The sequence below is a fragment of the Eschrichtius robustus genome, chromosome 1, assembly GCF_028021215.1.
Source record: "Eschrichtius robustus isolate mEscRob2 chromosome 1, mEscRob2.pri, whole genome shotgun sequence".
In the NCBI taxonomy this organism is placed as follows: Eukaryota; Metazoa; Chordata; class Mammalia; order Artiodactyla; family Eschrichtiidae; genus Eschrichtius; species Eschrichtius robustus.
Genome location: NC_090824.1, coordinates 195,437,827 through 195,454,431, shown reverse-complemented (window position 1 = coordinate 195,454,431; position 16,605 = coordinate 195,437,827). Strand labels below are relative to the sequence as shown.

The following is a 16,605-nucleotide window of genomic DNA, read 5'->3' as shown; positions in this document are numbered from 1 at the left end:
TAGATAAACCTTCACCTTTGACCTGTAGGTTTTCTCACCAGTAAAATGGTAGCAGTGTTTCAGAGCACAGTACAAGGGATTATGAGGCCTTGAGCCTTATAATTTTCTATTAGGGGTTTTATGCCTTGAAGACCTTTTTCTAAAAGGGGTTTGATTAATTCTGGGAAGAGGTTTTGAGGGGGTCTACTTAAGTCTTGATGAGAGGTTGGTTGTGAATTTTGTTGTTGTGAATCTCCCAACATAAGTTGGAGATTCTGCCCATAAGGAAGGTGGTAGCTGATTCAGTAGAGACAAATGATAAGTATTTCCAGAATCAGCTCTAGTACTATCAGAGGCAGAGGCCGCTTTATAGTAATGGGGTTAAGCACCGAGAGTGTGGCTCTGGTGTCAGTTAGGACTGGAAGAGGTTCATCCCCAACCTAGAGAAATGTTTCTGCCTGCCAACTAAGAGGGAGAACTGGGGAAAATCCCTGTAGTTCCTTGGAGCCCCATCAGTGAGAATTGGGAGGATGTTGAAAGGCTGCTTACAGGGCTGAAGGCACCTGAAGCACTTAAATTTGTAACAATCTCTTTTCCAATGTCCTGGCTCTTTGCAATAATAGAGATTAGTAGGGTTTTGGTTTCATTTAGGAGCCTTCGTTTGCTGGGGTTGAAGATTAAGAATTTTGGCAGTCTTCCTCTGAGGTGCCTCATCTAGAGTTTGAGAGAGCTGGTTTGCCACATTAACTAAATCTGGAATAGATATAGTTTCCCATTCTATCCTGGTCCTTTTCCCTAGAAGGGAAAGGTCTCAGTTCAGCCCATTAATAAACATAGAGTTAAAAACTACCTGGGTAGAATCAACATCTAAAGGAAGACCAGAATTTTCTTTAAAAATAACCTGAAGTTGATTGTAATAAGCATGAACAGTTTCATCAGATTTTTGTGTGTACGCCTGGATTTTGTTCCAATCAACAGGTTTTGGAGAAACCCTAGGAACTGCTTGATGAAGCTGCCTAGGGATTGGCCGAGCCTGATCATATAATAAGATAGCAGGCTGGGGACTTCCCTGGTGCTGCAGTGGATAAGAATCTGCCTGCCCATGCAGGGGACACGGGTTCGATCCCTGGTCCGGGAAGATCCCACATGCCGCGGAGCAACTAAGCTTGTGCGCCACAGCTACTGGGCCTGCACTCTAGAGCCCACGTGCCAACTACTGAGCCCGCATGCTGCAACTACTGAAGCCTGAGTGCCTAGAGCCCGTGCTCTGCAACAAGAGAAGCCACCGCAATAAGGAGCCCACGCACCGCAACCAAGAGTGGCCCCCGCTCGCCGCAACTAGAGAAAGCCTGCGCACAGCAACGAAGAGCCAACACAGCCAAAAAAATAAATAAAATTAAAATTAAATCTTTAAAAAAAAAAAAAAAAGATAGCAGGCTGGTCTCCCAGCTGTAATTCCAGAGACCTTTTAGGATTTCCCCCAATTAGTGGTTTTCATCCAATGCTGACCCTGGCCTTCACTGACCAGCATATGAACTAGCTGATGCAAATCAGAGAAACCAGGTTGACAAGTTTGAATGACTATATTAAATTTTCCAGCAATTTGTGAGCATCTCCAGTTACTTTGGGAAAACCTTTGACTATGGATTGCAGTTCAACTTTAGTCCAGGGAGTACAAAAAATTAAGGGTTTAGCCTCTGGATTCTCAGAAGGCTTAATTTTTTTTTTTAATAGATCTTATTGGAGTATAATTGCTTCACAATACTGTGTTAGTTTCTGTTGTACAACAAAGTGAATTGGCCATATGCATACATATGTCCCCATATCCCCTCCCTTTTGAGCCTCCCTCCCATCCTCCCTATCCCACCCCTCTAGGTCATCGCAAAGCACCGAGCTGATCTCCCTGTGCTATGCTACTGCTTCCAACTAGCTAACTATTTTACATTCTGTAGTGTATATATGTGGATGCTACTCTCACTTCGCCCCAGCTTCCCCCTCCCACTCCGTGTCCTCAAGTCCATTTTCTATGTCTACATCTTTATTCCTGCCCTGCAGCTAGGTTCATTAGTACCATTTTTTTTTTTAAGATTCCATATATATGCGTTAGCATACGTTATTTGTTTTTCTCTTTCTGACTTACTTTACTCTGTATGACAGACTCTAGGTCCATCCACCTCACTACAAATAACTCAGTTTTGTTTCTTTTTATGGCTGAGTAATATTCCATTGTATATATGTACCACATCTTCTTTATCCATTCATCTGTTGATGGACACTTAGGTTGCTTCCGTATCCTGGCTATTGTAAGTAGAGCTGCAATGAACATTGTGGTACATGTCTCTTTTTGAATTATGGTTTTCTCAGGGTATATGCCCAGTAGTGGGATTGCTGGGTCATATTGGTAGTTCTATTTTTAGTTTTTTATGGAACCTCCATACTGTTCTCCATAGTGGCTGTAAACAGACATATTCTGACAAGTTCAGAGGAAATGGGAATGGGAAGAGTTTCATATGGGGAAGCTCGGTAAGAGAATTAGTATGCGGGAGTTGGCAGTACAGAGGAGGCATAGGTGGTGTGGCAAGGAAGGAGGAAGATGGCCCCAGAGATGAGGTCTGACCATGAGGAGCCAATGGAGAGACCAGATGGTGCTGGAAGAAGAGCCTGAGGCATTGGGAGCCATTTTATCTCTCATTAATCATATTTGCCTCAGTTAGCCTTAAAATCTTATTTTGTAGAGAGGCAATTGTAGACTCCAGTTAATGTTGGGAAGCCTCAAAATACCAAAGTAAGCATTCCACTCATTTCTGGAAATTTTTGAGCTATTGTAGTCTACTTTGGTTCTAAGAAAATTAAGTTTGGGGATTTCAAAAGTTCCCCATAATGGCCATTGATATCCTAAATTGCCTTTGAGCAGGTTGGTCCATTTAGTTAGAAATGTGCGTGAGGAAGGACTTTAGTCTTAAACATCAGATCTGCCAGAGTCCCTGTTGGGGGTGTGGGTACTCTCAAAAACTGGGCTTCCATTTCTCAGAGGTTTTTCTCTAAAGTAAAGGGACAATTTTCAAACATTTTACAACAGAAACAGCTCAATTCAGACAGCTTGGAAGCCTGAATAACAGCCAAATCTAAGGAAACGTCTTGGTCCTAGAGGAGCCAGGCCAAAGGTTTTTTCAGCCAGTGTCCAGAGAATAGCCCTTTGCAAAGGAATATGCTGAAGGCTGGGCAAAAACTGGCACAGTTTCAGTGAAACAGCCCCTGCTCCTGAAGGAATGGGTCGAAGTCTAGCCAGTTTCAGTTGAAACAGCCTGATCTCAAATCAGATAGAAGTGCCAAGTGAATACTCGTACAGAACAAAGCATTGACCAGAAAAACGAAGCTTTGAAACAGATTCCGAACAAAACCTGGAGAGCTTCAAACGCTAAGAGAGTGTGAGCTCGGATCCAGGAGAAGGACATACCTTTAAGCTCCAGGGTTGGCGAGAAAAACAGTGAGTGACAGTGGGCTGGATTTGTGGGTACCATACCTGTTTGCTTATCGAACCAATGAAATGTTGATCTGAAATAAATAGAATGCCAGATATTTCCCCATCAAAGATGGGTTTATTCAGGATCAGCAGAGAATTGCAATTCAGGGTCTGCACGTGTGGTGAGCCCCCGCAAGTCCCTGCACAGCAGGAGAAGGAGGATGCTTTTATACAGGGAAAAGGAAGCTGGGAGGGCTGCAGTAAACAAAGAGTCCATGGCTTCTTATTGGCTGAGTCCATGCCAAGAAAGAAGAGGAGTCTTTCTTCTTCCTCTTGGGCTCTGCTACCTTCACAGGGTGTGAGAGCTCCTTCTTCTGGTTTCTCAACTTTGTATAACTGAGGTATCTGTTTATTAATTTTTTACAGAATTTAGTGGTTGATTTGTAAAATCACTCTCATGTTCCTCGTTGAACTGTAAGCCTTTTTGAATATGGACTATGGACATGCAATCAACAGTAGGATCCTGCCACATTCTGAGTGGTCTTAGGTTAAATTAAACAACAATAATATATTTTCTGGAAGTTGTTAGTGAAAAGCACGTGGTAAGTGAAATGGGACCTTTTAATCCCATCAGTAGAGAGATACTTGTGACATGCCACACTGGTGATGAGTGCTTAATAAATGTTGGATGATAAGACATTGGTATTTATAAATTTACTTATTTATGTATTGGCTGCATTGGGTCCTCGTTGCTGCGCGCGGGCTTTCCCTAGTTGCGGCGAGCGGGGGCTACTCTTCGTTGCGGTGCGCGGGCTTCTCACTGCGGTGGCTTCTCTTGTTGTGGAACACAGGCTCTAGGCGTGAGGGCCTCAGTAGTTGTGGCTCGCGGGCTATAGAGCACAGACTCAGTAGTTGTCGCGCACGGGCTTAGTTGCTCCGCGGCGTGTGGGATCTTCCCGGACCAGGGCTCGAACCCGTGTCCCCTGCATTGGCAGGCGGATTCTTAATCACTGCGCCACCAGAGAAGTCCCAAGACATTGGTATTTAAATTGCCATTTTAAATTAAAAGTTATTTGTTTTACTGTATCATAGATTATTGGGCTTTGGTTGGGGTTGATAATTCTGTCTTGAAAAGAATATAAGAAGTAACTTGCTTGGAGAGAAGAAGATTGTTTTGGAGACACTGCTCTGTTTATTCAAAAAAGTCTTGCTCCTCTTCTAGACATGCCATTCTGTGCATCAAGAATGGATTTTTAAACATGAAAGAGAAGTCTTATTTGTGGACCACGTTCAAACATCTCCAGTTACTTTCTTTTAGCCCATCAATCAGACAGTGCCTCTTCAGGGTCCAGCTGGCACTGTGTCAAAACAAAGACGCCCTCTGAACACCTGAAAGGCAATACAAGTTTAAGCTGCCACATGGGAAAGAGGTTTTGTTTGCTTTTGTCTCTACTAAAAGCACAAAGTTTTGTATGGGGAAAAAATATATATATATATGTGACCATATATATATCACTATATATATATATATATATTTCTTTATTCAACAAATATTTATTAAGCCCCTACTTTATACACATAAGCACTTGTTACACCCTTGATAGATGCTTCGTATATAAAGCACATGTTACTCCCATAATTGATGTTTTATAATCCAATGATGAATAAACCATGAACGTTGTTCTTACGATAAAGTCCAAAGTCCTTCACATGGCTTAATAGGCCTCATAATTGCTAGGTCAAAGGGCTTTTCTGGTCTTTTTCCTCTTGGTCTTTACCACATTCACATTCTTGAACAATCTGATGTTCAGTGGTTCTCAGGAACTGGGCCAGGTACTGGGAATGTTTAAGACCGACAAGATCCCATTTCTTGTTAAGTTACTAATAAGTTAATGTCAAGAAGCTATTTGTTTAAAACCTAAAGAGATTAGTTTCATCTAATCATATCCATATAGGGCCATAGGTGTGATTAAAGATGTTAAATTTTAAATGTATACCACAAGGCTGATGCATACCTGACGTTCAATGAATGTTAAATTCTCTCACTCTGCCATTTCTAAAGTATCTTGTGTGGCAGTTCAGAGTTAGATGCAAATGAACAACACTGGGCTTTCCTCCTAGAGGGTGGAAGATAAACACAAAAAGCCAGTTTCATTCATTTTACTCTTCAGTGGACACTAAATCCTGATTATCGTGTAAACAAATCTTAATGCTTCATCTTTTTCCTTTCTCATCCATAAGAAGTTAATTTTGATTATTTTGTGTTCCTTGCTTGAGTTTTATTTTTAAAGTATAATCTGTGGAATGCAAGATGCTGCTCTCTATGCAGATGATAATGAGAAGGGCTTTATGGCCAGGCCTCTGAGTTATTTCTGCCCTGGTCTAAACTATATCCAGGTGGGTGCTTGGAAACTTCCCCTGGGGTGGGTGAGAAGCATATGAAAAACATATGGAATATGTCAAGTTCTAAAATATGGGGTTTGGATTGTGGACACGGTGGTGAAATCGAGTAGGGAGAAAAGCTGGAGAAATTATGGTTGCATCTATAACACAAAAGGAGGGGGGAGAAATAAAACCCCAAAAGAATTTTTTTTATAAAACAGATATTTAAAGGAATTAACGGAAAATATATTTTATGCTGGCAGAGTCCTTTTAAAATGCTATTGATCTAGGTTCAAGAATCAAAATGAGATAATGAGAAACAGTGATTGTACTATTTTTGTTCCACATCATGTTTTTACCAGCAGATCTGAGCCAAAGTGTTTGGAAAGAGGATGGATTTGCTTATAAAATGAACTGGACTAAACCAAAGACTTCCAAGAACAATAAGACTTTTTAAAAAGTCTAATTTGATTCTTACAGGTATCATCCTACCATCCTTTCTAATGAAATGTCTTTTGTGACATTTAGCATTGGATTATACCAGCCTGGTACAAAAAACCAGAAAAACCTTGCACTTAGTGATCTTCTAGACCATTGGACCAAGCTTTATTGTGCATGTTGATCACCTGGGATCTTGTTGAAATTCATATTCCGATTCAGTTGGTTGGTGGGGCCTGATGCTTCATTTCAAACAAGCTCTCGGGTGACGCTGATGCTGTTAAACCACGTGCAGCATTTTGAGTAGAAAAGATTTAGGGGCAATTTCATATAAATCGCCTGCTGAGGAGAACGATCACCCCTTCTTGAAGCTTTCTTCTGAAAATCAGAAGAACTCAATTTTAGCATATTGTACATTGTTGAGAATGTTATGATGATCATAATAAAGCTGAGCCTGAGTGTAAGAGCCAAACTTGGCAACTATTCTAAGGGTGGATTCAGAACAATTATTTGGCAGAAATGATTGTAGATATGAACTTTGTCTCACGCAGCGTTAAGTTGTCAAGGAGGACAGTGGAGGTAAGACAAATGTGTGGTTTGTTTAGCCTGATGTGGATCTTTCCTGATTTCTTCTGTGCTCGGTTATCAGTCACAGCTTGCTGCTAAGACTAAGTCTGAAATATAGAGCCAGATGATCTACACTGTAATAACCCGCCTTGGTGGGATTGTGAGAGCCACAGACTCACTGTCTGGCTAGAGACCTACCAGCGCTAGTATCTGGCTTGAGAAGTCAGTGGTAGAGCAGAGCTGACCGGTTTGCTCCAGGGCTCTGGTCGGCAGTGACGGCTCAGAGGTGAGCCTGATACATCGATCCTAAAGTGGGCAGTGAGGTCCCAGAACCTCCAGGCTGGTCAGCTGCACCTTAAGCATCCTAACCTGTTAGCTGAGATAGAGCCCCGGGAGGGCGCTGTACTTACCATCATGTGAAGTCTCGCTCACATAATGTTGAGCAGTGACTGAAAGATACACAGCAAGGAAGTAAGCTTTCCATTCTCGAGACATTTTTTTTCCTTCCCAATAGTTTTTTCTATAGTCTTACTAGGCCATTCTTTCTTCTCTTTATCCTGTCCTTCTTCTCAGCAAAAATGTCTTTCACTTACTTTCGAAAAAAAGAATTGTTTGCACTCACTTCGTTTACTTAAAAAAAAAATTAAATTGCTTTTATGTTTAAAAATTAGTTTTAAATAAATAAAATATTACAGGGCAGCGTCACATTTCCTTACCTTCTCATCGCAGAGATGACCCATATTCTGAATTTTACGTGTATCACGTCTATGCATGTTTATATCCTTTTATTATATATATGTATCAAGAATATGTATATACATGTCTCCATACACACTGCATGATATCGCTTTCTGTTTTACATTTTACATAAATGCAATCATACTTATTGATTTTACTGGAAATACATTGAATTTATAGATTAATTTTGGGAGACTCTTTATTGACTCTGCACACTGAACTTGGAGTATCTTTCCATTTATTCAGTCTTCTTTTATGTCCTTCACTAAAATTTCGTATTTTTTCCATAAAAGTCTTATAGGTATCGTGTTACATTTATTCCTAGACATCTTATTTTTTGTTGCTATTAAAAATGGCGCCCATTTAAAAATTGTGGATGTACCCTGTCCACCTTACCTAAAAGAACCCTCCTTAATCCCTTGGTTTTTTCCTCCTAGAGCATATCACTACCTCATTATATTTCTGTTTATTTGTTTATTATCTATCTCTCCTTCTAGAATGTAAGCTCGCCGAAGGAAGGAACATTGTCTGTTTTCTTCATTGTCTTGTCCCAGTGTCTGGCAATATAGGAGAGAGACAAATATTGTTGAATGAGTGTTGACTAAGTTACATCTCGTAAATTTTCATTTGCTGGTATAAGGAAACCCTATTAAATTTTGCATATTATCTTATCCTGCCACTGTTCCATTCTCTAGAAATGCCAAAAATTTTGTCTCTTGTCTGCTACTCTAACTTCAGTGCCTAGAAAAGGACCTGACATGTTAAGGTGCTTGGTAGGTATTTATGAATGAATGAGTGCTCTTGAATATTGATTTATAGCACTTCCTTTCCAATTTTTACAACCATTCCCCCTTTCCCTGTTTTATTGCCCTGGAGGACCCTTCGGTATACTATGCAACAAAGTGATGAGAGCAAGGTTTCTTGTGTTGTTTCTTATTTAAAAGAAATGTTTAAAAACTTTTATCTCTAAGTATATTTCCTGTAGGTGTTTGGTGGGCAATTCTCATCCAGCTGAGAAAATTTCCCTCTATTCCTAATTTTCTAAGAGTTTTTTTTTTTTAAATTAATTTATTAATTTATTTATTTTTGGCTGTGTTGGGTCTTCGTTTCTGTGGGAGGGCTTTCTCTAGTTGTGGCAAGCGGGGGCCACTCTTCATGGCGGTGCGCGGGCCTCTCACTATCGCGGCCTCTCTTGTTGCGGAGCGCAGGCTCCAGACGCGCAGGCTCAGTAGTTGTGGCTCACGGGCCCAGTTGCTCCGCAGCATGTGGGATCTTCCCAGACCAGGGCTCGAACCCGTGTCCCCTGCATTAGCAGGCAGATTCTCAATCACTGCGCCACCAGGGAAGCCCCCTCTAGGAGTTTTTATGATGAATGGGTGTTCAGTTTTAGCGAATGCTTTTCTGCAATTGTCACTGATTCTCCCTTCGTATATTTTTGCATCTGTTTTTCGCTTTAAATCTTTGTGTGTACGTGTGTGTGTTGAATTGTTGTGATAGATCGTTTCATCTTAAACCATTGTGAGTCCAACCTTATTAAGATTTACATATTTTACAGATTGATGGATTGATTTAGCTAATATTTTATGTAAGATTTTTCATCTGCATTAAGTGAGATTGACTTAAACTTCTTTCTTTGACCTCCCTTGACTGATTTTGCTCCCAAGATTATATTAACTTCATTAAACAAGATGGACTCTGTCCCCTCTTTTCTATTTTTTTTTTTTTTTTTACAATATACACAAGATTAGGATTGGGATATTGATTTATTGAGGCTTTGGTAGAGTTCCTCTATAAAATAATCTGGGCTCAGGTATTTGTTTCCTTTTGTCTGCAGGCAATTTTTAATACTGATATTTATTGATTTAATGGTATTTTTAGGTTTTTCCATTTTTTTCTTCAACTAGTTATATTATTGTATTTTTATAAAAATTGTCTAAGTTCAAATTTAGTGGCATAGGTTTTTAGTAAATTTCATTATAATTTAAAAAATTTCTAGGGTATCTGTTGTTTTGTCCTTTTCTTATTAGTAATATTGCTCACTTAAGTTTTCTTCTGTTATTGGTCAGTCTTATTGGAGGTTTATACTTTGTTAGTCTTATCAAAGGAATAGCTTTTGGTTTTTTAATCTTTTCTAGTATTTTCTACATTTCTGTTTCACTAATTTCAGATGTTGTGTTATTTCTTCTACTTCCTTTATGGGGTTTGTATGTTTGTTTTTTGTTTTACTAACTTCTGGGATTAGACATCTAGTCCATTTTTCTTAGTATTAGTTCTTTTTTACCATAAACATTTAAGGCTATAAATTTCCCTCTAAATAATGCTTTGACTACACTCCCTAAGTTTTATGGGCCCAGCACACTTCTACTGCTCAACTCTGCCTGTTTTAATACATAATGTGTTCGCTCTCATTCAGTCCTAGATATATTCTAAATTTCCATTATGATTTCTTGTTTAACACATGGTTTATATAGAAAGTTGTTTTACATATCCAAATTATGGGATCTTTGTGTTATCTCTTTATTACCCTGTTCTAATTTTATTCTATAGTGTTCGGAGAACATATTTTTTAAAAGTTTTAATATTTTCTGAGATTTGATTTGTTGTCAACTATATATTGATACATTTTGATGCATATTAATGGGCACATGAAAAATATAAATATAGAGAATTTATAAATTCTAGTTGTTGGGTGTTATAGAAAACTTGTTATTGTCTTGTTGTCATTGTAATTCATTGTCTTATGGAAATCACCAAAAATTATCTAATTTACTCCTTAATATGTGTGAAAAATTATCCTATAGTGGACCCTCTAAAACTGCTCCTTTAAAAGTTACTAATTTACTTTGAGTAACCAAATCCTATAGCCCAACAGTCCCCAACCTTTTTGGCACCAGGGACTGGTTTCATGGAAGACAATTTTTCCATGGACTTGGTGCAGGGGTGGTGGTGGGGGGATGGTTCAGGCGGTAATGTGAGTGATGGGGAGCGATGCAGAGCAGCAGATGAAGCTTCATTTGCTCGCCCGCTCGGGGGTTGGGGACCCCTGCTATAGCCTGTTCTTAATCCTGGATCTTTCTGTCATATGGCACCCTTCATCACTCTCTCCTTAATTTTCTCTTGGCTTCTGTGACATGACACTGATCTTGTTTTTAATCCTACTTTCCAGACTATTCCTGTGTTTATTGCTTCCTCTTCCTTTCACTGAACTCAAAATATGGGTGTTCCCTAAGCTTCTGCTCTTATCTTTTCTCTCTCTCTATGTATCACTCCCCACTTTTTCATTTCTAAACCCCCAATCTAGCCATGTTTTCAGGTATTTTCATATGTGTACAGGTGATTTCCAAATACAGCCTCAGAGTCTCTTCTGAAGCCCAAACTTGGCACCATGAATTGGGTTGAATTGGCTTTATACTTGTGGATCCTTCTCTGGACCATCTCTTCTATTCCATTTATCTATTTGTCTACCCTCCCACCAACACCATATTACCTTGATTATATCCAAGTTTTTTAAGCATTGAGGCCAATTTTTAAAAGCATTCATTTAGCATCTACATGTTCCAGACTCTTTATATATGTGACTCATGACAATTACATGAGGTAGATCTTATTTCCCACCCTCCATTCCCCCGTGTCATCATAATTGCAGAATATAAATAAGTTGAATATGCCATGCTTAGACACTAGCCTGTTTCAGTGCAAATGCCATGTTTTTCTACCTTTACAGAAATTAAGTACAGATGCCTTTGATTGGCATTTAAGCTCTCCCAAAATTAACCTGTCATACTGCTCCAGCTATGTCTTCTAATGTTTTCTTAAAGGTACTCAGTATTCTAGCCAAACGAGACCTCTCACAGATTTCTAAATATGTCCCACTCTTTCTGCATATGTGCTTTGGTTAGCACGCATTCCCTACCCACCATCTTTGCACCTTAAATCCAGCTAATGTTTACATTTCCATCTTTAAAAAAAATCTCTCCATCAAGCTATTACTGAACCTCACAATCGCATGTGATACCTCTGCCTCCAAATCGCTCTGATGGCATGATAATCTGCCTTCTAACATGTTTTTTTCTATTTTCTTACCCAGTTTTCCCTGAAGGCAGTGTATTAATTGTCTTTGTATCTCTTGAATCGCCATTTCAACAAATTTGAGTGTAAGAAATGTTTTAAGTTAGCTAAAAGACACTGTGATTAAAGTTAAAGAAAAAATTTAAAAAGCAAACAGGTCAACCCAGCAAGTGATTCAGGATAATCCCAAAATTTATTTTGTCAGTTAAATCCCTAATTTTGTTTTTTCCAATCAGAACTTTCCAGGTGGAGGAGTCTCAAGACTGTAGCAGAGATTTTGTGGAGATCCGGGAAGGAAACGCCACTGGTCGCTTGGTGGGACGATACTGTGGAAACGTCCTCCCTCTCAATTATTCATCCATTGTTGGGCACATCCTATGGATCAGATTTGTCTCCGATGGCTCAGGCAGTGGCGTGGGCTTCCAGGCTGCATTTACCAACAGTGAGTTGGTTCTGTTTTAGTGATGGCTTCCAGAATGTGTCCTACAAACTAGAAGGACAGCACTGTTTTCAGTAATGCATTAAGAACAATTCCCCTATATTTAATGTCTCTGTGGAATTACTTTATTATATTATGTACTAGAAAAATTAAATTATATATGAATGACTCATTAAGAGCCAGGGCGAGCATTCTCAGTGGTTCTAACATTCTTTTAAAGCTCTAGTGTCTACCTAATTTTAAGTTAAACATTTTTCATGATATTGCAATAGAGAGTTTTCTAATGTATCATCGTTTCAGTTTTGTATACTTATATCAAATGTGTTTCATTTGATCCCATAAACTCTATATTCCTCAAATTAAAAATGTTTACTCCGGTACAAACGAACCCATTTATGAAACAGAAATAGAGTCACAGATGTAGAAAACAAACTTACGGTTACCAGGAGGAAAGGGGAAGGGGGGAGGGATAAATTGGGAGATTGGGATTGACATATATGCACTAGTATACATAAAATAGATGACTAATCAGGACCTACTGTATAGCACAGGGAACTCTACTGCATACTCTATGGTGACCTATATGGGAAAAGAATCTAAAAAAGAGTGGATGTATGTATATGTATAACTGAGTCACTTTGCTGTACAGCAGAAACTAACACAAATTGTAAATCAACTATACTCCAATAAAAATTAATTAAAAAAACACAAGAAACGTTTACTATTACTTTAGGATATTCCTAAGTGCTCAGATATTGTAATAACAGGATATTCTTCTAATGGGATAAAATGTTAACTATTAATAGCTACTCTATATGTTGTTTGAAAATGTCAGTTTCTCTTACATAGTTAAAGAAAAAAAAAAACATGTTTCGTTCTTTTTTAACATGAAGTAAAATAGGTAAACCAAAATTATAGAATAGAGCTGGTAATACCCCTTCCCAAGTCCCCAAGTTCCCTGGGGTCTGGGAACCCAGTTTTACATGGGACGCTATTGCTTGTTTTCACACCATGTAGTCTTCTAAGGAGATGGAATTCCATTCACAATATCACCCTTCTCCAAAGAATTAATAGATAGCAGAGAAACCAAAAGGGAAGCAGTATTTCTTTCAGTGTTCAGAAAAGAAATTGCAGTCAATTCAAAGTCCATCCTTTTCAACACCCCTTGCCTTTTGTTTCTTTCATTTGACTAAAGAGCTGTTCTAAGTAGGTCTGATTTACTACTCTGTTTTCCTTCCTAGTATTTGGCAATGATAATATTGTGGGAACTCAGGGGAAAATTGCCTCTCCCTTATGGCCCGGAAATTACCCCCCCAACTCCAATTACCAATGGATAGTGAATGTGAATGAATCTCAGGTTATCCATGGTAGAATCTTGGAGATGGACGTGGAGGCAACGCTCAACTGCTATTATGACAAACTAAAGGTGAGTTTCCAAGAGCAACTGATGTTTATACATTTTGGTGAATTGCTATTGGCAACCGTAGATCCAAGTTAATGTCTGTTCAAGCATTTACAAGTCATAGGGGATGGTCTACCCTACATTACGAATACCCCTTCCAGGTTACCTGAACAATGGTAATTCTGGTAGTATAATTATTATCTTTGATTCTGTAACTAACTTTTTTTCCGCGTTATTGTAATTTTTCTGTTGGGCTTTATCTAAGCACGTATATGTGTCTTAATTAAGAATTTATTCTATCTTATATCCCGTTACCCTATTTATTCTCCTGTTAGAGTGTTAAAAATTTGAACAGTCATTTTAAAATAAGTAAATATAAGTATATAAAAATTGTGGTGATCATTGCCATCCAGACATTGGCAACTGCATCAATTCCAGAAACACTATCAGATTATTTTCTATCCAGCTTTATTGAGGTATATTTGACAAATGAATATTATATATATTTAAGATGTCCAACTAGGTCTTTTGATATATGACATTTTACAATTTTACATTGTAAAATAATAATCACAATCAAGCTAATTAACATATCCATCACCTCAGATGGTTACCCTCTTCTTTCTTCGTTTCTGGTGTGGTGAGAACACTTAAGATTTACCCTCTTAGCAAATTTCAAGTATATACATGGTAATATTAGCTATAGTCACATTGTTCTATATTAGATCTTCAGAATTATTAATCTTGCATAACTGAAGCTTTGTACCCTTTGACCATCTCCCTATTTCCCACTCCCCCCATCTCCTGGTAAACACCATTCTACTTTCTGCTTCTATGGGTTTCACTGTTTTACTATCAGATTCTTGAGGGCCAAGATTCTGTCTTATTCATTTTAGGTCCACAGTGCTTCACATAGAACCTAGTACTTGACAGATGCTCAGTAAGTTGGGAATAATTATTAGCTAATTTGAAATCTGAGCTTATATAGTAGCTTCAATAGAGAAATATGTAATAACACTTATAACGAACTTGTTCAAATTATTTACAAGATGGAGGGAAGGATATGAAATGTGGTTGGAGAGATCCATCCACATGTGAAGAAAAAAATAAACATGCTCAAGGTTACGTATTTGGAAACTATCACAAAATATGTCTCTAACTATGTAATCTAACATTTTCAACCAAATGAAAGAGATTTCTTGCATGCTTTGAGTATGCTGAGCCCTCACAAGCTGTGATTCTTTTGTTGTTATTAATTCTGCTTCTTTACTTCTTTGGAAATGTGAACTCCTTCAGGATACCTGGCCACTTTCTCTCATTAGACTTTTCCTTTTTCTTGTTACTTTTCCCCTTTCTTCCTAATTCCTCCCTTTTGAGGCCCCAAAGCACATTTAATAAGCACTGTTGTGCCACTGTCCTCGTTCCTACTTTTCCACCCATAAATTTTACTGTAAATCGAATAATGAGCTATATCACATGGAACATGGTTACTAATATAATTCTGCAGGAAAGATATAGATAATTTTAAAACACATTTAATTACTTGCAATCATAGTTTATACTTCATGACACTTTCTATTTTAAACTGATATATAATGTTTACTGATTTATCATTTTTTCCATGATGATAAAATTATAATAAGTTATCCTTTTGGTTTTCTATTTATGAAGAAAAATAGAGGTGATTGCCTGAGTTCAGTGCTCTATTATCTGTCTTTTCCATGCAGATTTATGATGGGGCTGGCATTCATTCCCGCCTGATTGGAACCTATTGTGGTACCCAGACTGACTCTTTGAGCTCCACTAGAAGTTCTTTGACTTTTCAGTTTTCTTCTGACTCTTCAATCTCAGGGAAAGGATTCCTTTTGGAGTGGTTTGCAATGAATGCCTCTGTTGGACCTTTACCTACGATTGCTACAGGTGTGTTTGGTAATAAATGAAATTCTTTTTAGGGGCTGATATGTGGAGAGTAATATTTCAAAGGTTCCTACTAATAAGGGCCAAATACACAAATGAATAAGAAGAGTAATTACAGTCTCAAAACCCTTCCTCCATATGTTCAGGTGTCCTTTTAATTTCATAAATACTTAAAGATTAGATGTTTATTTCAAAAAAAATGCTGGTTTTGCATTATATTTTCCATAATAATTAAGGGTTTGATGTCCATAAGATATTCTACTTACAATTTCTAGAAATCACTTTAGAGATCTCTGAAAGTTTGGTTTGCAAATACCACACTCACACACACACACACACACACACACACACACTAGGATTAACTAATGGAAGTAACTGTTTTTCCTCTATGTTACATTTTAAGTGTGCCTTCAGAAATGCTTCACTGTGTCCTTAGCTGGTTGTAAACCCTCATGTTTCAAGGTAAAGTTGGCCTAAATTTTAAGCTTCATTTTACTATTTTTAAGACATTTTAAATTCCCTCAGTAAGCTGTGTTTTGGGAGACTGCGCTTTTCTTTTGAAAATTTGTTTAAACACTTTTGAATGGCTCTTGTGAATTTGAGGGTTGACATAGAATAAATTCAGCAGATATTTCTCATGGCATATTCTCACTCCTTGAAATATTTGATTGGGACATATTATCATAGGATCTCATTGAAGAATATTCAGACTTTGAACTTGTTCTAAGACTAAACAGACCCTAAAAAATTAGAGTCTGTTTGCTTCTAGCTTCTTGGGAATTTGTACCAGCAGAGATCACAGATGAAGGTGTAATTCATACTTATATTTATTTAATGCCTCTTAGCATTCTGTCCTGAGATGTTATTTTCACCTCTCTTGCAAGGTGCTTTCATAACATTGACTATGAAACTCTTCCTTAAAATATTAATCTATTTATCTAAGAGCAAAGAGCCATCAGCAAGATTGCCAAATGTAATTTAGAGCTATCCATTTAAGACTGGATAGCTCTTATAAGTAAACTTGAGTTAAGTTAAGCATAAACTTGAGTTTTATGTCCACAAATCTCAAGTTACAGAAGAAATCACTCATGCAAAACATTATATCAATAAGTATATTGTAGTACTCAAAAAAAAAAAGTTCTCTTCTCATACATATATTCCATAATTATGTGATTTAAGTAGATGAGTGAGTATAGTGTAGTATCATAGATC

The 16,605-nt window shown here is 37.9% G+C and overlaps 1 protein-coding gene across 1 annotated transcript in view; it reads left to right on the top strand.

Moving 5' to 3' along the window:
• Nucleotides 1-16,605, top strand: part of CUBN (cubilin) — a 277,317-nt gene that overhangs the window by 158,455 nt on the left and 102,257 nt on the right. Inside the window, exons 38-40 of the mRNA XM_068562017.1 lie at nucleotides 11,872-12,077; nucleotides 13,316-13,500; nucleotides 15,204-15,396. Of these exons, the coding sequence (XP_068418118.1) occupies nucleotides 11,872-12,077; nucleotides 13,316-13,500; nucleotides 15,204-15,396 (584 nt within the window). The remainder of the gene's footprint in view (nucleotides 1-11,871; nucleotides 12,078-13,315; nucleotides 13,501-15,203; nucleotides 15,397-16,605) is intronic.